The sequence below is a fragment of the Paramormyrops kingsleyae genome, chromosome 16, assembly GCF_048594095.1.
Source record: "Paramormyrops kingsleyae isolate MSU_618 chromosome 16, PKINGS_0.4, whole genome shotgun sequence".
In the NCBI taxonomy this organism is placed as follows: Eukaryota; Metazoa; Chordata; class Actinopteri; order Osteoglossiformes; family Mormyridae; genus Paramormyrops; species Paramormyrops kingsleyae.
In genome coordinates, this window is record NC_132812.1 from 29,478,460 (window position 1) to 29,501,287 (window position 22,828).

The 22,828-nt window shown below is 39.7% G+C and overlaps 1 protein-coding gene across 12 annotated transcripts in view; it reads right to left on the reverse strand.

Annotated features, from left to right (window-relative positions):
* Positions 1 to 2,057: 2,057 nt before the first annotated feature.
* The window catches only part of LOC111852793 (fibroblast growth factor 14-like), a 114,713-nt gene continuing 93,942 nt past the window's right edge, over positions 2,058 to 22,828 (reverse strand). For all 12 annotated transcript variants that reach the window (XM_072700482.1, XM_072700490.1, XM_072700484.1 and 9 more), the window contains 2 exons: positions 6,329 to 6,527; positions 2,058 to 5,411 (listed from right to left, as the gene is read on the reverse strand). In XM_072700482.1, coding sequence (XP_072556583.1) covers positions 5,272 to 5,411; positions 6,329 to 6,527 — 339 coding nt within the window. In that variant the 3' untranslated portion in view covers positions 2,058 to 5,271. The remainder of the gene's footprint in view (positions 5,412 to 6,328; positions 6,528 to 22,828) is intronic.

A 22,828-nucleotide genomic window follows, 5' to 3' on the forward strand; every position in this document is an offset into this window, starting at 1 on the left:
TACACTACACCACTGCACAAGGGGGACCTACACTACACCACTACACTACACCACTGCACAAGGGGGACCTACACTACACCACTACACTACACCACTGCACAAGGGGGACCTACACTACATCACTACACTACACCACTGCACAAGGGGGATCTACACTACACCACTGCACAAGGGGGACCTACACTACACCACTACACTACACCACTGCACAAGGGGGATCTACACTACACCACTGCACAAGGGGGACCTACACTACACCACTGCACAAGGGGGACCTACACTACACCACTACACTACACCACTGCACAAGGGGGACCTACACTACACCACTACACTACACCACTGCACAAGGGGGCTCTACACTACACCACTGCACAAGGGGGACCTACACTACACCACTACACAAGGGGGACCTACACTACACCACTGCACAAGGGGGACCTACACTACACCACTGCACAAGGGGGATCTACACTACACCACTGCACAAGGGGGACCTACACTACACCACTGCACAAGGGGGACCTACACTACACCACTACACTACACCACTGCACAAGGGGGACCTACACTACACCACTGCACAAGGGGGATCTACACTACACCACTGCAGTTTTTGTTCATTTTTTTTTTATTCTAATGCAGTTTATTATTTATTTGATTTTCACTAATCAATCCAAAACCCATCCTTAAATAGTCATTGACAGTAGTGCCCTTTCTTCCTGTATTGTGTGGTGACCATAGTGGATAGTAACATGCGATCACCATTATCCATATTCCTTTAGGTTTTCTTCCATTTTTTATGGGGAATGACTTGCAAAGACACATAATGTAAATAATGTTGGTGTGCATGGAATGTTTTGTTATTTGAGCACAAACTCATGCATATTGTCCATTCTGCTGCAATAACTCCTCTGATGGGACTGTCTCAGAGATACAAGTTTCTGTCCAGGCAACTACTGGACTGTGCAGTGAAGAGAAGACGATTTTGATAAGCCTTCCTTATTTTCATAAAACTCAGGGAAAAAAAATGCATTCTGATAAGTATCATGAGAAACATTTACATACGCATATGCATGTGAATGTACAGAGAGGGTTTTATATAAACTCTATATATGTAGCTGAATAAGGTTTCTGTACATATATACTATAAATACATAAGCATATATTACTTGTATTATCTGAGAATAGTCAATGCTTCTAACTGTTAATCCATATAGGGGACTGTGTTTCATCACTACAGGATTAAAAAAAAACCTAAGAGGTCAGACTCTTACCACTCATTGGTTCCACCCTCAGCACAAGAAAAGCATGTGTAACTGTGGCAACTGTGACTGCCGAGAAGGGCGGAGAGGCACAGCTTGTGAAACGTGGATGAGTGCAGAATTCTAATACCAGAGGACCCTGCAGTTCTTTATGACAGTGTTCCCTAATCTGGTCCTTGGGGGCCCACAGACAGTCCACATTTTTGCTCCCTCCCATTTCCCACTAGGGAGGTGAGAGGGAGCAAAAATGTAGACTGTCTGGCACGGAAATGGGAGGGAGCAAAAATGTAGACCGTTCGTGGGCCTCCGAGGACTGGATTTGGAAACACTGAGACCCGGATGCGTTACAAACATGGCTGACGCACAAGTAAGATGGCACCTCAGAGAGGAACTGAAAAGGCAGTACTGGAGCTGTTAGACACCGATCTTCATCTCTTAATTTTAATTCCATTCCTTTTATAAGTAGAATACTAAAAACAAATTCTGAAATTATATGGTATTTTTAGGCAGGAATGTGTAACATATTGATATCCATACTGTGAAAACCCCTAAACAGTGATACAATGTGCTGCTTTGTGGTTTTATTTAATACTTCAGTCTTTGTTGATTTTATGAAGACTTAGAAAGCCTTGATCTGTATTTAAAGTGCTGCATTTTACCATTGCTTTTTTAACAGTAGCAACACATGTAACATGACAGAACATGACATGCACGTACTAAATATGATAAGACACCTAAGAGATTATCTGATATAAAAAATCTGTTCATAAGCATCAATTGGTAAGTAGACCATTGAGTTTTTGCCTTTTTATTAGACTTAAAAAAACAAACATTCTAACCTGCAGTAACAACTGGACAAGTGAAGTCCACACACATAAAACATTTTGATGAACATTTTGACTCAGTCATATTAACCTGCGGCATTCTTCCATTGCACCTGGCAACAAAAGGTGACACATGAATAAAAAAAAAAACCTACTTACTCAGATCAATAAACAGGACTGGAAACCAAGGTTTTGCCAGACGTACGCCAATACAGGTGCATACGGACACAAATTTGGATAGTGTGTAGATGTGTCTGTATGTCTATCCTCGACCACATTCGTAATCATAAATATTAAAGATTTTGTTAAGCCTTCAGTGCTTTCTAGGCTGTGTCACCCTCCGTTTATTGATGTACTCAAATAAGCAGAGCAATAATGTACCACACTTTGTATGTAATTCCATTTGTTTTTGATATAACAGCTTTATATAAATATTTTATTCAATATGTTGTATCAGTGTATACAATGAACACAAACTGTACAGTGCAGACAAACTGTTTGCATATATGTATGTAAAGTTAGCGGTACATACCAACAGTTCTTGATACATATACCCTACCACATGCATTTCATCAGTGCCATCCTCTTTCCATGCAACAGATGAGACAAGACTGATTTTGAAATAAAACCCAAGGAACAGATAACAAGGACCCTTTTTTGCGATGTTCGATTATGCTGGAAAAAAAGGTAATATTATGCATTAAAAGACCTTCACGCATTAAACCCCATTACAGAAGACACTACCTAGACACACGATTAGGCAACAAATATTACAAAAATAAATAACCCTTCTTTCACCTGTCCTCTGGTCTGCAGGGCAAGTATAGCCCAGCATGTAGAGTTCAATGTTTAAAATAATCACTTGAAACATGTAGACAGTGCACATCAGCCCTAGATAAAATTAAAACATTAAACCCCTTTATGAATCGTACTGCATTGTATAATAGCATTAAAGTAGCTTTGTACAGACATATTGAATTATACATAATGTGCTTAACTGGCTCCTAGCTTAATGTTCTAATAAGGTCCAAAAATTAAAAATATTCAAATTAATCCCTTAATATATTTGCAGTTTAGCTGTATTCCTTCAGTCTACTTTTATAACAACATCCTAACTGTTATTTAATAAAACTATTATGGAAACCATTAAAGCAACACATGTTTTATGTTAATCTGCTGACTCATTCAGATAATCCTCGATAAAAGTGAAAAGACGTTCAAATGATAACTGAGAACACGTGCGCAATGAACGAGTTTACGTTTGTACAGCGGCGAGCTGATTTAATTTGGAACTTAATGCCAATCTGACAGAACGACACTCTGCCCTCATCCTCGCTTACTTTGGTCATTTTAGCACTAGCATGCATCTGGTTATTTTTATTTTGTTATATATTGTTTAGGCTATTAAAATGATCGGTAGCTAAACTCGGTATATGCTATAGTGCCGATACGTTAATGTAAAGGCCAAAATGCAGGTTATCTGGTTGGTTATCTTTTATATATGTCTTATAAGTTGCTAATGTATCGTCACAGTGAAAACGAAGAACAAAGAAAGATACAAGTTATGGATGTTGTTGCTGTGTATATGATTACTATCATTAATTTATTTAACGTCAAGGTCAAACACTTTGGTAATTTAATGTTCGATTTCTGCAAAGTGGATTGAAAAAAAAAACTATACTTAAGTGAAAATGCTACTAGTTTCCTGCTGAACATGAATGAATGACGAGGCACCTTTAACCCAGCAATGGCTGGGTACATGTTTTTGCATGCTGGGTTAGAGGTCTTCACAGGCACATGACAGGTCAATATGGGCAGTATGGACTCTGCATGCTGAGCTAGGAATCTCACCTCACACACATAATCATTTCTGGTTGGTAAAAAAAAAAACAGAAACAAAAAACAAAAACAAAATCACATTTCTCTTGCTTCATACAGTGAACACATTTTAATCATAACCTAACTCCTGCACTGCTGCTGCAAGAAGGAAACACAGCGCTAAGCCCTAATGTATCGGCAAACAGAAAGGGTAAGCGGCCGGTAACAGCATCTGCTTATATTCAGCTGTTTTCCACTTTGAAGAAGGCATTCCACAACGACTGCCGATCACATGACATGTCAGGTCTCCCCCCAGTCCACGGTCCAGAGGAACTATTGTAAGAGGCATCGAACCTCTGCAGAAGGCCTACAAGGCCTATAGGTATTCCTAGAGCCACGCTCTAAAGTAAAACTAAACGGAAAATAGAAATCAGGTTCCTATTTACCAGACGAGGCAAACGTCACCACAGGTGGAGTCAGAGTGTGATATGTGTACTTCGCGTGTGAAGAACCCATCCTTCGCTGACAGCCGTGCTCACAATCAGCGCTCTGCTATTGCCAGTCACTGGAGGGATCTGCTGGCCCTCAGTGTGTGTGTGTATGTGTGTTTTTTTTTTACCAGGAAATAAAAGTTCACACTGAGGTTGGTACGCCGCTTCTATTCCCTTGGTGTAGCAGCCAATGTGACTTTTCCATCCCAAAATTTTAGGACCGCCATCCTAAAAGCTCCTACAAACCCAGGCCACCTGTGGTGTATTATTTGTAATGTAATATCAGTGTTTGTGGGCGCGCGCGTATGTGTGTGTGTGTGTGCGTCTGTGTGTGCGTCTGTGTATTAGAAAATCGCACATAGCCCCTGCAAAATTCTCAAAGTATTTGACAAAGAGAAAGATTGATAGAAGAGAGATAGAAAGAGAAAGAGGAGGGAACATATTTGTAAAAAATAGATGACAGTCCATTTTAAGTATATCTGTACAGCATCTATCCAGAACACAGCTGGTGTACTGTGGTATAGAAAATAGATCTGAATTCAATGGAATCTGCTGGGACAGGGTTCGAATGGGGACTCAGGAGTGACCACCAGCAGGCAAGGTACTGTGTGAGACTTTGAATTATATCATTTTCATGGATTGTCACAGTTACAGAAAAGATTAAAAAGGCATTCCATATCTGGTAGGATAATCCATGGCGGGGTGTGGCCGACTGTCCAGGCATCTCCTCCTAGCGCCCTGGCCAAACTTCCAGGTGAATCCACCAGTGACGAGACTACGGAGAAAGAGCAAGGAGGTGGAACGGCCTGAGCCCGACCCGCAGATGAGCATGCTGGAGCCTAGCGGGGAGAGAGCCCGGCCCCGCAGGTCTGGCTATGTCGTCTTGGCCGGCTTGCTGACTGGTTTCCCGCCATTCATTACCACTGGCTCACTTGTGCTTTTGCTGCGCCGAAGCGCAGCCTTTGAGGCGGTCTCTCCGACATCATGCAAAGATGGTTCCCTGTACATGGCAACTGAAGAGAGAGGACAGGGCAAGCGGGTTAGGGTTAGGTTTAGGGTTAGGGTTAGGCTCACGTGGGAAACTGAATACGCTGATGTTACAAGTGACCTAAAAAATGACATGTTCTGAACAAATAAATACTTTTACATTACACATTTCTTCATTTGTGATATGTATTCATGGCTTTGTGTTATTTATTAATAAAGGTAATCTATCCCATATAATATAATATAATATAATATAATATAATATAATATAATATATGTCCACTTATCCACATTATAAACAACAGTTGAAATGATATAAAGGTATTAAGAGGTATTTCACTATCAGGACAGACTCAACGTAAAATCAATTTCCCTTCGTATAAGTTATCTATAATAGTGTGTTAGAATTTCAAATGAGATATTGATATAATGTACCTTAGTAGGTACATTGTATTTTGAAACACTGAGAAACAGATATGACGTCTGTTGAAGAGTAAAATGTAAGTCTAAATGCCAATAAATCAACCAGGGGCAAGACCAAAATGGCTACAAGACTAACGTGTCTGTAATGTTAACACTGCTGTTCTGTTAATAGTTTTTGAGTGTACTTCACTGCAGGAGCATAGCCAGACCTTGTACAATGGGGTGGCCAATCTAGACCCAGTAATTTTACTGGGGTGGCAATCCACTAGGCTACGTGCAGCTATCGACTGATCGACGAGTTGGGCAGCTCTGGTTTACAGAACTAAATGCTCCAGATTTCATTTCTATTTTTTTGCTGAAGGGGGGCCACATATTTACTATGGGGGCCACGGCCGCTCCTGCCCCCCCCCCCCCCCGGATCTGCCCCCTACTTCACTGGTACAGTATATCCTTAGCAGGCATTTCTTTGCTGAAATTCCCTGTCTTCTGTGTCAAATGGGCTCAGATTTATGGGCTTTACCTTCTAATGGCTTAGGCAGGAAGTGAGCAGCTGGTTTGGTTTTCTTCACCCGATTTCCCTTCATTGCTTGGCCTTCCTTATTAAGGCCCAGGAACCAAGCTCTGCCAGACTCCTGTTGTCTGTACAACATGGAGGAGTAGATCACGTAGTAGTTTTCAAATACCGACTCTTTGAACTTGCACTCTGCTGTAAAGAGTTCCTGCAAGAGAAAGTTAAAGAGCGGAGGAGGTGGTCAGTTTTAAGCAGCATCCGATAATCACTGATGATGATTATGTGATTTTGTCTCCTACAAGAGAGCGGTACATTCTAAATAGGCTGATGTATGAACCCCACTTAATATATTTGTGATACCAAGCTTCACTTCACAGACATACGGGTACAGGTGAAGACAGCACTAAAGACAGTACTGACACTAAAGGTTACAGAGAGCACGAAATGTTAAGGACAGTACTGACACTGAAGTTTACAGAGAGCACCAAATGTCAAGGACAGTACTGACACTGAAGTTTACAGAGAACAGCAAATGTCAAGGACAGTACTGACACTGAAGGTTACAGAGAGCACCAAATGTTAAGGACAGTACTGACATTGAATGTTAATATGTAGCGGTTTAGGGAATCCTACAGGTAGACAGGTTCATTTAAAAAGCTGGATGATGGTTCATTTAATATGATGATAACATAATCATTTTACATTGTGATCTGTAAGACTCTCTCATTGTCAGTTGGCCTCAGCCTGGGCTATGGGCATCAAGAAGGTGTCCGATGTCAAAGTCGAAATGAAAATAAAAGGAAAGCAGGAGCAACAGTCCAGCTTCAAAACACACCAAAGCGAATCTGCTGCCACCCCAAAGTCTTTAGGAACTGTAGCATCATTCAGAACTTTGGCCTGTTAGACAGGCTGCTTTCAGAATAAGACCGTGACCACATGAGGTGACTAGCTAACATGAGCCACTAATAAAAACAGCATGAATGCAGCTTTTTCCCATGTTACCAAAGCAACAAGCATTTCACATACTGAACAAGTTCCATTTGAAAGCAAATTGCCTGTACATTTCAGAAAGATGGGAAGAGGACATGCATGTTTACATGTGAATGACATAGTCGGTTTCACATTAATCGCTGCCTGGCACTGAATGACCTTATAACTAGTGGCACCTATAGATACAGTAAAGATAGACAGTAACAAAACATACTCGCGACTTTCTGAAATACCAGAAAAGATCCACCATTTGCCTTCAGGTTATACCTTATTATGATTCTGGCAGCTTATGTGTTGCGCATTACATGACTAATGCCACAATAAAGTGCTTCGTTGTCACATATTGCATGTTTCAGAATACTTATTACGCCCCCCCCCCGATCTTGGTTAAAACACAGCACATTTCCAAATGATAGCCATCATTAGTCTTAGTTAAATCACTTTTGTCCGATCCTGACAACCACTCAGGGTTTGGCTGATGAAACAAAGACGGGAACCTAAGTGACACTTTGGGAATTATAATTGGAATTTAAACGAGATGAGATTGCTTTGCGTGCGCTGTGGGCAGCTGCATGTGGGTGTCTTAGAAAGCCCCCCAGTACCCTTTATTAAACATTCAGACTCTGATTAACTCCTGAGAGATCAGCAAAGCTGGACAAAAGGTCTCCTGCAGAAGTGGTGATGTCCACCAAGTGTCATTCCAACAATTAAGCACTATTAGTGAGTTGCCCCTTCACGTTTTAATGGTACTTACACCCCAGATTCGAAATGCAGTGCGCTGACTTCAACAGTAATATTTTACTATACCTGTCATGGATTGCAAAGCTTGGGTCTATATTCAATGTTACTATTCATTTTCCATTTGCCAGTCTAGACCATTCAAAGCATAACAGAAGACCTGCTTAAACAGTGACATAATGACTCTGTAATCACTACCGTGCAGATTACAGTGAAAACTGGCAGAGGCCTGGAAGAACTGGAGCTGCCCCATGAACTCAGGTCCCCTCCTCCTGTTAACTGCACTTACTCTTATTAACATCTTGCCAAATTGGTCACTGAAATCACTTCATAGCAGGTCCAGTTTAAAGAAACAGCAGCGGACAAATCTTTTCCAGCTCTTTAAGACTGTACCCTTGTTAATTGATTAAACCTTGTTTTTTTTTTCTTTCTCTAGTCTGTAATGATCTAATGCCTTCTGGTCATATTCTACTTAATGGAAGCCATTTTCCTGCAACATTGATGAAATACAATAGAGACTGTGCTCAAATGGAACCAATCCATTTTCTAAGTGTATTATGGCAATGCACTGTTTTGCCTTCATGGTTGCCTGAATGACCTCGGTTAGGTAATTGTTTGGAGATCTATGCTGTCAGGTGAAGGATCTTGCTGGTTGACTGGTGAGAGTAATTAGATCATTTTGTATAATACTGGATGGAAAACCTCTGCCAGTATTTTCATGTTTACCGCAGTTCATTTCAGCAGCATGCATTCAAATAAAAATGCATTAATTATGAGCAGTTATAGCACCTTTAAAGCAACACAAAGAAATTTCCTTTTTTAATCTGATTATCAGGGCAATAAGAATGGCGGTTGAGTTTTGGACTGTAGAACACGTCGGTATGCAAGATGGGAATGTTTTTTAAGCAAATTGTAATGAGTGTAAAAGAATAATATGAAATTAATTTTAGACTTTATGAAGTCCAAAATATTATAAGAAAAAGGGGGGAAAACCTTGAGCTTATGCCACAAATAACAGATAAAAATTTGTGTTTATACTGTATTTTATAAAAAATCCCTCTTTGGTGGGATAACTGGATGGTAAAACCGCCGAATTTTGCGGTATACAGGTCACCGTTGACCACAATTGGTTCCGACTGAACGGTCATAAGTCGATTTGGTCATAAGTTAGCTCTTTATATGTAAAACGTATCTTATGTAAAATATACTGTAAAATAAAATTATATCATCTTTAAGTAATATTGTTGGGCATTTTTTCCCGCTTTTTTCACCATTTTCTTAATTCATTGCTGCCAGCGGCTGGGGCAGAAGCGCTCGCTCGCTCACGCAGCGCAGTGCACACGCTGCCAGATGTGCCGCAGATGTGGTCACGCATTTGCGGTCTCTGAAAAGTTGTGAAGCTGATCAGTCGCAAGTCGCGTGAGTCGTAAGTCGACGACGAACTGTAAATTTTACACTATCCAGAAAGAGAGACGTAAGAAATAGACTGACGTGATGGAAGGGAGAGACACTTGATTGGGCCTCAAATTGAGAACGTGTGGGAGGGGGGGGGGGGTGGCAGGCGGCAGGAAGGCGAGCCCATAGCAGAGGAAACCGGCCAGACAAAAGCTCCTCACTTCCTGACCCACTAATTAATGAAATGCACCGGTGGCATTAGTTATTACACACGTCTGCACTTATCACTCCGGAATGACAGTCTTCCTTAACCCTGTCGTCCTTATCAGGTGAACCCACAGCAAATACATGCACGTATATTCCTTTTGCGCTGGGTTGCCATAGTAACATAAGAGAGCTGCTGGAGTTGGCAATTATGCATTTTGTGAGCTGTATGAAGACAAATGTTTCACTTGTCTTGCCACGAAACCTATTTGAACAACTGACATGCTGCATTTTCTGAGGGACCAAAGAAAAATTGATGTAATAAAATGGCACATGTCAGGAAGAATTATATTTACTTCAATAAAACCTAATTAATTTGAATTTTGCAGGATGAGGTATTGCGCTATTTCTGAAGAAATGCTCCTGATAATAGTGTTTTTAAACCACGCATATTCTGAATAAACCATAAGGATGTTTTAGAAGAAGACACAGCTATTGCAGGAACTATTTATGAACATCTGTGAGTTTTTAGGTTACCACATGGCTAGCTTCTGCAATAGGAATTAAATTAACAGTTTGTACTTTAACAGACCTTTTCAGCCGCAACATTTTTTGCTGTTATCAAATGAGCCATAACCACAAAGATAACTGAATGTGTGCAACTGACACACCAATTATATTCAAAATCCCTAGCAGTACTGAACCTACTTGCATCGTTAATGCAAAACCGCTGGCCAAACACATGATTGTGTATAGGAACATGCAGAGAATCCCTGCCAATGCATTTTTTTTTCTTATAATTACCAGTATCGATCATAACCACTCACTCACAGAAATGTACAGCCAAAGATCCCATGTTCTGAATATGCCCCGGGAAATAGACCCAGTTCAGATCCAGTGGGTCACGTCAAAGTTATTTGTCCTGTTTTGCGATTAGCGCAGCAAAACAGTCCAAGAGTCTGCATTCTTTTAACTGGCCATAACATTGGCTATGAATCCACTCATTTCAGATGCAAGAACGAGCGCTAACTCTCTATAAAAACAGATGCTAGATCTGTAAAAATCATCTTCCGGCAAAAAAAAAAAAAAAAACACATTTGATGTCAATATTACAGGAAGCCGAAATTTCATTGGTAAAAATGTATGGAAAAGTCTGTTTGTGTTAATTTGACAAGATTACTGTGTTTGTATTTTATGGCTACGCTTCATCATAAATTATTTCACTTATCAGTGCATTAGTAGGTGTGTGTCACTTAGAGACAGGTTAGAGGCGACCATAATACATTTTTGCATATTTTAGATAAATTGCTTAAAAAAAACCTGCCACACTTGAACACATTTAATTAAAGTCAGTGCTTCAAACCATCAATGTGTTCTTGAGAAATTAAACTGTACAAAACTAGTTTTCTTTTCATTATTAGTTTGTTTTTCAAGAACGAGGCATCATTTTATTCTCTTTTTGAAGACATATTGATCACAGTGCAGTCCATAAATATTTGGACAGTGACTTTTTAAATTTTTTGTTAATTGTCTCTATATTGCTCTCCTGCAGATTCTCTCTGTAAAATCAGACAATGACTAAAACTGAGTGCCAAATTTCTGCTTTACTTTGAAGGATTTTACATTCATAATGAGTGAACAGTGTGGGCAGTGTGTCTCTTTTTATGCCGTCTCCCAAATGAAGAGGGCCAAAAGAAATTAGAAAAATTAACATCCGCTAAAATTATATTAAATCACCATGTTTAATATTAGTTCAGAAATCCTTTGCAGTCCATGGCTGCATGCATCCACGGTCCATAGACATCAACCAGATGCTTAGATCTTTGATGGCGATGTTCTCTCTTTTGTTGCTCTGATTTAATGCTTGTCTCATTGTCCTTCCACATGATGGAGTTTTGTCATGTGACTTTTGATGTGTTCCCTTTAATAAGCAAGCAAGATGCTTCTGTACATTTCTACATTTGTGTGATTGCTGCTATCAGCAGTGATATCAACAATGACAGTGAGTCAGGTCCACTGACAACTGCACATGTTCAAGGCATAAAACTGCCTTCACTATGCTGGATAGATGAGGCAGTACTTCACTATGCTGTATAGATGAGGGGATACTTCACTATGCTGTATAGATGAGGCGGTACTTCACTATGCTGTATAGATGAGGGGGTACTTCACTATGCTGTATAGATGAGGCGGTACTTCACTATGCTGTATAGATGAAGGGGTACTTCACTATGCTGTATAGATGAGGCGGTACTTCACTATGCTTTATAGATGAGGCGGTATGCTTCACTATGCTGTATAGATGAGGCGGTACTTCACTATGCTGTATAGATGAGGTGGTACTTCACTATGCTGTATAGATGAGGCGGTACTTCACTATGCTGTATAGATGAGGCGGTATGCTTCACTATGCTGTATAGATGAGGTGGTACTTCACTGGGCTGTATAGATGAGGCGGTATGCTTCACATCATGAGCTGATATTTTATTTCACCATACTTTCCTCTTTCCATCAGTCTGCAATGATAGTTGTCTGATCAGTCCATAGCACATTGTTCTAGCTTTTTAATGTACTGTTTGTACCCTTGTCATCTTATTCTTAAGGCTTGCTAGGAGTTTGCATCTTGTGATGAACCCTCTGATAATGTGTTGGTGTAATCTCTCTTGGTGGTAATCTTTGATACATCTACTGTTATATCCTGAAGACAATGTTTCACTGGTTTAACAATTGTCAAAGGTTTTTTCTTCACCGTACACTATTCTTCTCTGATCTATTGCACTGGTCTTCCATGGTCTGCCAGGTTGTTTGTAAATGCTGAGCTCACCAGTGTGCTGAGCTCACCAGTGTGCTCTCACTTCTTAACAATGTGACACACGTACAGTGCCCTTCACATTTATTCGCACCCCTTGTAAAGATCTGTAAAAAGGATTTAGGAAAAATCTACCTGAAGTAGCTTCATCTCACACTGAAAAAATGAGAAAAATCAAATCTTTCATTAAAATGAATTTCTTCAAAGAAAACCAAATTCTTCATCAAAAAATAATTATTTAACACATGTGCCACGATTACTGGCATCCCTGGAAATTATAGTGAACATGTAACTGAAATATGTTTTCCCTAAAATTTATATATCTTTGAGTTGACTGGAGTGAATAGGAACCTTCAAGCTGTAATCCATGACTTCCAGATTAACTGGGGTACAAATATGACGTGACACTGAGGCCAAATTCTCTTAGCCATCCATCAACATGGGAAAGATAAGAGAACATACAAATCAAATGAGGGAGAAGTGTGTTGACCTTCATAAGTCAGGGAATGGGTATTAAAAAATAGCTACTTGCCTTAAAATGCCAATTTCTACTGTTGGAGCAATAATGCAAAAGTGAACAACTGTAGCTGTTACAAACCAGCCTGGAAGAGGACCCAAGTCTTCCCCCTACGTACAGTGAGGAAGATTCCCAAAAAATTATTAGACACAATGGACTTGGGAAAATTTAGGTAAACACCATACAATATGTTGCTAAAAACTGTATGAGAAGCTTATGCTGTATGAAAAGCGTGAAGCCCACTTGGGCGGATGCTGCAATCGCTCAGCATCAGTTGTACAATATATTGCTAGACTGGGAACAGATCAAAATTCAAAGTTTGATGACCACTGAATGTGCATCGCTATCATACAATCATAAGGTCGAAAAATCCAAAGTCGAACCATTGTAAAGCAAAGAGCATCTGATCAGGACTACAGAGCCAAAACAACAGAAAAGTGTTTCTCTCCAAATAGTCATATAAACTAAGTCACCATGAAGCATCGAGTGTGCTTTGAAAACAAAGTCTGGGTGCATGTGTGTTTTAAGTACAGATGTACTGTAGGTCTGTAGTTTGTATTAATTCAATATACTATCGGAGTGCTTAAATTTAGAGTACAAGGAGATCTTTCGAAATTGTGAGCCTATACCTATGAATGTTGCAGATATGCTTACGTAAAGGAAAGCAACTATTATATAGCTTAGAGGTAGTTGTGTCTGTTTTTTTTTTGCTTAAAAATATGTCAAGCGTGGTACATTAATCCTCTGAATGTATCCCTACTCTGTACCTCACGTGTTACAACAAGCAATTCACTAGAAATCCAAATTAAAAAAGGGATTCAAAGTCAACAGCCTCTCACAATAATCCAATAATTGTATGCATGACCTGCACTTTTTGGAAGTTACAGCATGGATAGCGACCAAAAGCAAGGGCCCATCGATATGCTAAAGGGCTTATCAGCGTAAGACAAAAGGGAAAAACTCAATAAGTTAAATCTATGACCAAGGAAAGAAAAAAAAATCGATTGAGTTTGGAATCTTTACTTGTGACACCAAATGCACACCTTTGATAAATGCCACAGAGGCCGTTCCATCTAAATCAGTTGAATTACAATCTTCCCTGCTCTTATTTCCAAGGTTACCTTATATTAAGAAATAAGAATAAAGTGTAGCGCCTCTTGTAAGACTAGTTCATTTTTCTCACTATGTCTTCATCCACCAGGATCTATCCCCTTGCTATCTGACTTTATCACTGGATCAGTAAACATGTCTGCCTTTCAGCCCAGCAATCTGAAAGCAACACCAGTACATAGAGAATGTGATGAAAGACAGAAACTATTTAAAGAACATTTGAAGAATCATTCTGCTAAAAGGATATCTATTTTATGTTAGACTTCTGTATGGCTGGAATTGTACGTGAGAAGCCCGGCTGGATGAGTCTTCAGTAGTGTCTCCGGTGTACTAAAGATTGAGCCTTTTTCGGAAATTTGCAGCTGATTGGCTGTGGAACTCAAGGACACCTCATTTCAAAGGCATCTGAGGTGCCAGTTTGTTGCTAATGCACCGGAACAGTCACATGGTCTCCTCTGTGCTCAAGAGATGGAAAAGCTCTAGGATCCAGTTTACATCCATGACTGGAATAAATCCTATGCCAACACCCACTTCTGTGTTTTCAGTCTCAGTGCGTGCCGCCTTCCCAGAATTCATCACAAAAATATGCTTTAAAACCATGTTTGTAACTGACATGCAGCAGAACGACGGTGAGGTTATATATGCTTTCCTGCAACACATTTTGCGATGTGTCACCGATGAGCTACATATTAACGGCTTGGGCAGTACTACCCGTACACATAATATCAAAGCCCTGTACATAATCAATGCCCCCGCTGCCTGAAAGAGAAGAAAACACTGGCCCCACCTTGCTAAGACACATGGTACACATGGGGGAAAAATTGTTTGTTGAGCAGTGAGTCTCACGGTGCAGAACATTGCTTTGTCGGGTAAAGGATTTGATAAACACATCATGCAGGGAAGGTGTGGTGGAGAGAGCAGGGATGCTCTGAGCCTAAGGCTACTGGTCAATGCCCACAGCAACCCGACGGCTCAAAAGAACAAAGAGGCCATATTCACGGTCACCTGGCCCAGACACCGTGGTTTGGGCTGATCTCTAATTTGGGGCTAGATGGGTGTTTAAGGACGTGGCCCCCTTGCAACGCAGCAGTCACTTTCAATCTTAGAGAAGCCTTCCTAACAAGCTGACAAACTCTTCGTAAATAGGACTGCAGGCCACAGAGACCACGAATCGCAAACTCTGACAGCCTGTCCAAATGCGGGGATCTTAAGAATTTGGCGTCCAATTATGGAACAATCAGATGAGACTAATGAGTTTATTATGATAATCTTTCCCACTTGCCCTTACAATCCCTCTGATTCATTAATATAAAAAAATCAAATCGGAACTCTCGATTAATAAAAAATGGATATAGGCAAATCAGCAGCTGTTGTCAAAACACACACACAATTTATTTCATACCAAACAAGATGGTATGAGCCTTAGTGTATTTATCTCCAAATTATGAAATGAAACATGCAAACGCTATCAGGCTTCTACTGATCAAATACACAGCTTGTTGCCGGAACTTTCTGTTGTCAAAGACAGTCTGAAGGCAGGTTTATTGCATCTGGCTGAACTGTCAATATGGATATAAGACTCAACACACACAGAATTTAATGATAAAGCCACTCTATTGATGAGCTGGGGGTTGATTTAAGGGTGCAGCCTTGTCTGACTCATGTATGAAGCAAGCAATCTTCCATGAAGAAATACTGACAAAGCAAGCTATATATCTTGATATATCCCTAAACATAGAGAATATGATGTATTGCAGGCTATGCTGTGTTAAGCAGGATTTATAAACCTCAATATAACAGGCAACACACACAGGCATATGTTTTTATTTGTGCCAGGTGACTGATATAACCCAGAACACCCCTTCAGATGGACTGTCATCTGTACAGAACAATATTTGAAAACGCTTCACATTAATGGCACCTTCATAATGCCTTCATTGTGCATTCATAGAACATTCAGTGCACCTTCATAATGCATTCAGAATCATAGAACATTCATAAGCAGCATGTAAGTATACCGTGACATCCTGACATACGTCAGCAGCTTTAATATACATTAATAACAAGCATTATATAATAACAAACACAATCACATTTCACTGTTAAGGTATGTTGCGATATTAAGGTATACTTACAAGCTACACTATTTATAAATGTTCTGTGAATACATAATGAATGCATTATGAAGGTGCAGTTTACGTAAAGGGTTAACCAATATTCACACAAGAAATTGCTAGAAATGTCCTGAAAACAGATAGTCCGTATGCAATTTTATTTGTAAAATGCACATCTACGAGGTAATTTCAGAAGTTACTTACTAGACCAAATAATCCTTTTTTACTTTTGAACCCTTTCTACTTTTCATTGCATCGTTTCCATATCGTCTTCTTCTCAGTTTGCTCATTAACTGTTTGCTTAAAACCACAGCCTAACGGCTGCATTTTTTGATTCGATATTAGTGACATACAGCTTAGTTAAACGAGGTGTGTACTTGTTGTGTGAGTGAAAACAGAAAAAGGCAGAATGAAAAAGCAGCTGTGTGTTTCCTGTATCCTGCTAAGTACTATTTTTCATTTTTTTTCCCCACACAGTTCTTTCATCTTAAAATGCTCTCCACAGGATCTGTGCTGTGAACTGCATCAGAGACTCAGTCAATTCGAGAGACTTGGTGACTCTAGATGACTCAGTGAGTCCTGGAGCTGAAAGGTCGCTGTGAGCAATGCTTGCTTGTAATGATCAAACACTGCAAATATGATGATGTGTTTTCATTTCATATGAGGAAAAAAAAAAAGCCACACTGGTCCTCTGTGATCCTCAGACCCAGTTTTGAAGAGATACTGTACATGCAGTGACAGTGCTGTGAGTGACAGTGGATACCACACAGTGTTACCCAGCCCGGTCCTCGGGAACCTCCAGACAATCCTCGTTTTATGTGGATTGTCTCGCAGGAATCAGAGAGAGACCAAACATGTGGACTGTCTGGGGTTCCCCCCGAGGCCTGGGTTGCGAAACACTGCTTTAACATCCCCTGGCTACCTGTACTTATTTTAGCAGAGGTGGAAAGTTCAGGTTCAGAAAGTACAAATCCAGACCAAGATTTTGTTTTAACCAGCCAGTTTTGCACTCTGCGAACGTGATTCTTTATGCTCAACTGGCCGGTTGAAACAAAGTATTGGTCTGGATTTGTACTTTCTGAACCTGAACCCTCCACCTCTGCATTTTAGTGTCCCATTAATGCAATTTTGGGGAGATGGGGTATAGTGGATCACTTGTTAGCACCACTGCCTCACACCTCTGGGCTCATGGGTTTAAATCCCACCCATCCTCCGTGATTGCATGTTCTCCTTGTGTTATGTGGGTTTCCTCTGGGTACTCCACTTTCCTCCTACAGTCCAAAGACAGTTTTGCAATTGCTGTGCACTCGTGCCTCTACGTTTCCCATAGTGTGAGTGGGTGCCCTGTGAGTAGCTGGCTTCCTGCTCAGGATGTTTGCCTGCCTTCTTGCCTGTGTGGCTGGAGATGGGCTCCAACAGAAGGCTACACGCCCTGCTCCCACACCCCGGTACTGGATAATCGACTGAAGGATGAATGAAATAACTCCGTTTCAATACTTGTTTCTCTTCAGTCATTCCCACAAAATCAAACAAAATCTTCCTGATTTCCAGTATAATTTTAAACACTTAGCTGTATGTTCTCAGGTCAATATAGTGAGACCCACAGAACACTGTGATGGGAGAGGAATATGTATTTTATAAAGGACATGGGTGCAACAGGATTAATGAAAATATGGGGCAGTCATTTTGGCATGAGAAATCTGAAACATGGTTGGGGCAGAAATGTGCAAGGACACCTTTCTGGGTCTGAGAGCATTAATGGTGGTGAAACAGTGCAAAAATCAACCATTTACTGTGCAGGAAACAGTCAAACGGATACAATTCTCCCAGTCATCTGATCTCCAGAAATAGCCACACCCTCCTGTATTTTACATAATATAATTACCCAAGATTTTGCTACATGTATAATTTCAATTTTGGATGCAGTGATCTGTCCCACTGTAATTTCTCTATAACTGCTATGCAGTTATGCGGAAAAGCGACAAAATCAGGGAGCAAATGGTTAATGCAGGATAAAATGTAGGGTAAAGGAACAAAAAACATTCTCTAGCAGATCCAAAGGCTATGCGGCGATTGCTATTTGCTATTTGAGCAGAGATGAAAGCGATTTCACTGGCAACTAAAGTAGTCCCAGGTTGAACAGTAGCAAATTATTCTGAACTGTAGGTTGGGAATAAAATTCTTCCAAGGATAATTTGACTAAGAGCAAGCCTTGATGTTCTCTCTTTTGGCCCTTTCCTTCCTAAATGAGAATTTTACAGTTCATGGAAAAAATACTTTAAAAGGAAGCGAATAAACACTTTTTTTTCTTTCAAGGTTTTTAACATATTTTAAGTCTAAATCTAACTTAAAAATTGTGACAATGATGTTGCACTTTTAAATTAATTCCATCCATTAAATCCGTGTGGAAAAAACTTGTAATCTACATTGCACACAAACATCTGGGCTTGTACCAAGTCCAGTACCATCATACCACAATTATGCTTAGTAACCATGTTGATATACAGTACAGCTGTGCAAGCTGTTTGATAGTGTGAACATTACTCAGGTGAAGTTTAGTCAAACTGCATTTGACTGTCAGATAAATACCAGTAATGTTAAAAAGTTCCAGAGGCAGAGGAGCAGGACAAAGGCAGACACAATGGAAGATGGCATGTTCAGAGCAACTGTGTTATTCACAGAGATGCCCTCAGTCTCCTACTGTACATCAAGCTGGGTCACACATATAAAAACAACACTATAGCAATATAGAAAAAAAGAACAGAATGACTCGTGTCTAGAGGCTGACATGCTAGAGTAAACAAAACAGCGGATGTTTAACTTCTGAGTCTCTCTGAACTCATAAGACAAGAAAAAAAACTAATGAAATACCTAATAATATATTGAAATGTTTATTGGCAAATGTACTTGGAGATTACAGAGACTACAATATTTTTATGGTTAAAAACCCTCACTATTAAACTGCTGACCAGAAAATCAGTTAGAGGTTAGTTTTATTTTTATATGATATAATTTTTATATATTTTATATCATTGTTAGATATAACACAAGAGGAGGAATCAATAATTGTGGGTCCTGACATGTCTGAGATCAAGGACAAGTAAATTATTATGGATTAAGGAGAAGCAGCTACTGAAAATATATGACATTCTAACCAGTCAGGCCAATAGAGGCGTATCTGACAGGGCACCTGAACTTTCTCCACTTTGGATTCTAATAATTAGGAAGGGTAGGCCCTGCACTTTCTTCTCAAGTAGAACTGTGAAATTACACCTCAGCATTGCCCAAGCAGCGCGTTCCACAGAGCCTAAGGGCCCACTGCACATTGCATTTATTCAGGGATGCTTAGTTTGAGGAAAAGCAAACCCCACGCAATCGAACATACATACAACTGTATGTGAGGTACACTCTCAGAAAAAAAGGGTACAAATTGCTTGTCACTGTTGTAATTGAACCTTTTATGGTACAGAAATGGACTCCCAAAGGTACAGACAGTATCAATGTGCCATCAATGGTACAGAAATACTCCTCAGAGTCCATTAACGATTAAACTGCGGTAATTCAGTTAAGGGTAAATGTCTATTTTAGCTCCGCATGGCCTCTGGTTAGGTCTGCCATCGCGGCCCTGATAGGTACCTTTAACCTTGTTGTTCATTAATGCATAAAACTGGCCTCCAGTTCACAGCCCATCATCTCGGAGCTTCCTGACACCTGCACTACATTAAGGAAAGGAATGGAACACTTCAGAAGTAACGCTCTCTTTACCAAAACCAAGAGTGTTAAGAACTGAATACCTGAAAATCCCATAATGGTAGATCCAGGGCTTCAAAACTACAATTTAGGTCCATTTTGCAGCATGCAGTAATGGGTGACCTAGATATGTACATCTGAAAACATATCAACAAGTAAATATGTTTGTATCTGATGAGAATTCACAATTATAGTTCAACAAATCATAAAAAGTAGACTGACAAGAATGACATAGCTTTAAAAATATTTCCTGAAATCTGTGCTATAACACTATATCTGTAAATTTACATTGTGAATTTAAAGACTTATTGACATATTATTTATGCTATGGTTTTGCTGGCTGTTGTAATTAGTCACCCCTGACCCATAAAAATAGAAAAATCACACATGCAGGATTCAGTATCCATTCTCCATTGTACATTCTTTTAATGTTTCTTGTTTGAAAGATTTGCTGTGGTTTTAATGGGCAGAAAATCATGTTAAAATGATATGCTATAAAATACTTGCTTCTCTTTGAATACTGATTTCCATATTGAAATTCATGTTCACTATGCAAGACATAAGGACGATAAATTTGAATTTCAGTTTTTCATAATTTTAATTTAAAATGAATAGGTGATCTACAGCCTTCAAAGAGCGCTAAGGAGAACCGAATTAAGCGTCTCAGTAATACGAAAGGGGCCCTTTCTTTCAATTTTTAAATTTTAACGATAATATCACCAGCCAGTGTTACAGTCATGGGTTCAGATATATATTAGCCTTTCAGAATGTTTGGAATTGTGCAATTAGGTTAATTGAGAATCAGGAATGGCACGATGTCCTGCAGAATAACCCAAACTACACTGGAAGGCTTCTAATCCCCGGAGCTAAAAGGCTCTGTGGCCCCTTGGCACTGATACAGGCTTCATCTCCGTGGGAGGTGCCGCTAACCAGGTTAAGGATTACGTACATAGATTTACATGCATTTACCCTGAGAGCCTAAAGAGCTGCTCACTGCGCCTCGCGATGCTCTTCAGATATGCTGGTTTGAGTTTAGGAACTTTGCAAAAGACGAAGAATTTGTAGACTCCTGGCTGCAAAATGAGAGCAATTTAGGTACTGCCAAGTCAGATTATTCTGAATGCAGTATGAAATAAAACTAAGTGTACATATACCAATACATGTATTCCACTTTCAGTAAAACTATACACACACAAACCCAGTACAGAAGATGGATGGATGGATACACAAAATACACATTTCACTAAGATGACTCATCCAGAAAATGTGTTAAAATCTAAGGCCTTGAGCAGGAATTGTACAGTCAAAGGGAAGAGGTTCTCAAGGTGTGAAAACATGAGAGGAACCTTCAAGCAGAAGAGCCACAAGCACTGGCAACATGTCCAGAGCTTCTGACCGCTCTGCTTTATTGGCTGCCACTTTGTTCCAGAGAATCACAGACCCACACAGCAGCTCACATTTCCTTCAAAGGCATGTCAGGAATTTCTGCCTGCCCGTGATCATTATAATTCTGCCAGGCTTTAAGAAACATTTACTAAAATAGTTTACTGAGCTTCAGATAAGGTACGAAAATCAAACGTAACAGTGGACGTTCAGTACGTGTATCTCAAAAATCAACACTGAAGCAAAGGTATGTGGTTGTATTGCACAACACATCATGTTTTGAATTTTATTAGTTTGATGTTTCATTGCAATAATACAAGAAATGTGAAAACATGTAATTATGTATTTCAAATTATTTTTGCATCCACTTCTCATTTTTGAAATTGATGCACAGACTCTCTTCACTGAAAGAATACTCGGCAACAGCAAATGTTTGCAACGACATGGCATGCATAGTTACGACAAAAGGACCGGCTGTGTGAATCGTAGCTACACTTGGAAAGATGTAGAGCCTTGACTACAGAGTTCAGATTTTGACTTCTTTTTTTGTAATGTGATTAATTTACAGATTTATCAGACTGAACCTTTCATTTATGACCTGAAGCAGAGCCCAACGAACTGCATCCCTTTGATACAGATTCTAATTTTTATCCTTTATGTGAACACGAGTCATGGAACATATCGAGCAAAGAGAGTGGACCCCTCAAAGACTTTCATCTATTTTACCAGGTCATTCCGTGGCTTCAATAAGTAAATTTGACAATTGTGAATAGCGGCACCAACAATGGTGGGCACAAGATAAAGGAAGTCCGTCCATCTGCCAATCAGGTGAACTGAAGTGGAAACCTTTCAAGAAAACCAACAGGGCATAAAATGCCAATTCTTTTTTATTGTACCAGGAGATTTAATGAAACGGCATAGGCCAAAGTGAGGGGGGGGGGGGCACTCTTTGCTGTCTTCAAGTATAGATGAAATGCAATTTAATAAAAAAAAAAAGAGAAAAGAAACACACAAGCAAGTTCTTTGCCTAGCCTTTGGGTCGCAGTCTAATTCCATGCCATGTGGAAATTGCAAACTGGCTCCTTCTCTCAGACAAGCTAGAAAAAAGCCATATGCAGCTTTGCAAAAAAAAAAAAACAAGCTACTGTTTGCCTATAGGCCTGAACAATGAGGGGCGGCTGCGGAAATTGCAGGTTAGATCTTAAAAGGCTATATTTTCATTTTGGGGGTGTTTTAACTGCTGTTAAATTCAGATGAAAGTAGATCAGCATTAGGAGTTGAATTTAATGTGGGATATTGCTGTATTCAAATAGTACACGCAAAAAAAAAAAAGCACAGCAAAGTGAATTATACAAACTATACCAAATCTGAGGACAGCTGACAAATATATCTACAATTCTATTCATTTCCAGTCTTTAAATATATTTTTTTAAGTCAATTTGGCTAAAAATGTCAGATTCAAAATCATTATTAAAAGGCACTTAACTGTATCTGTATCG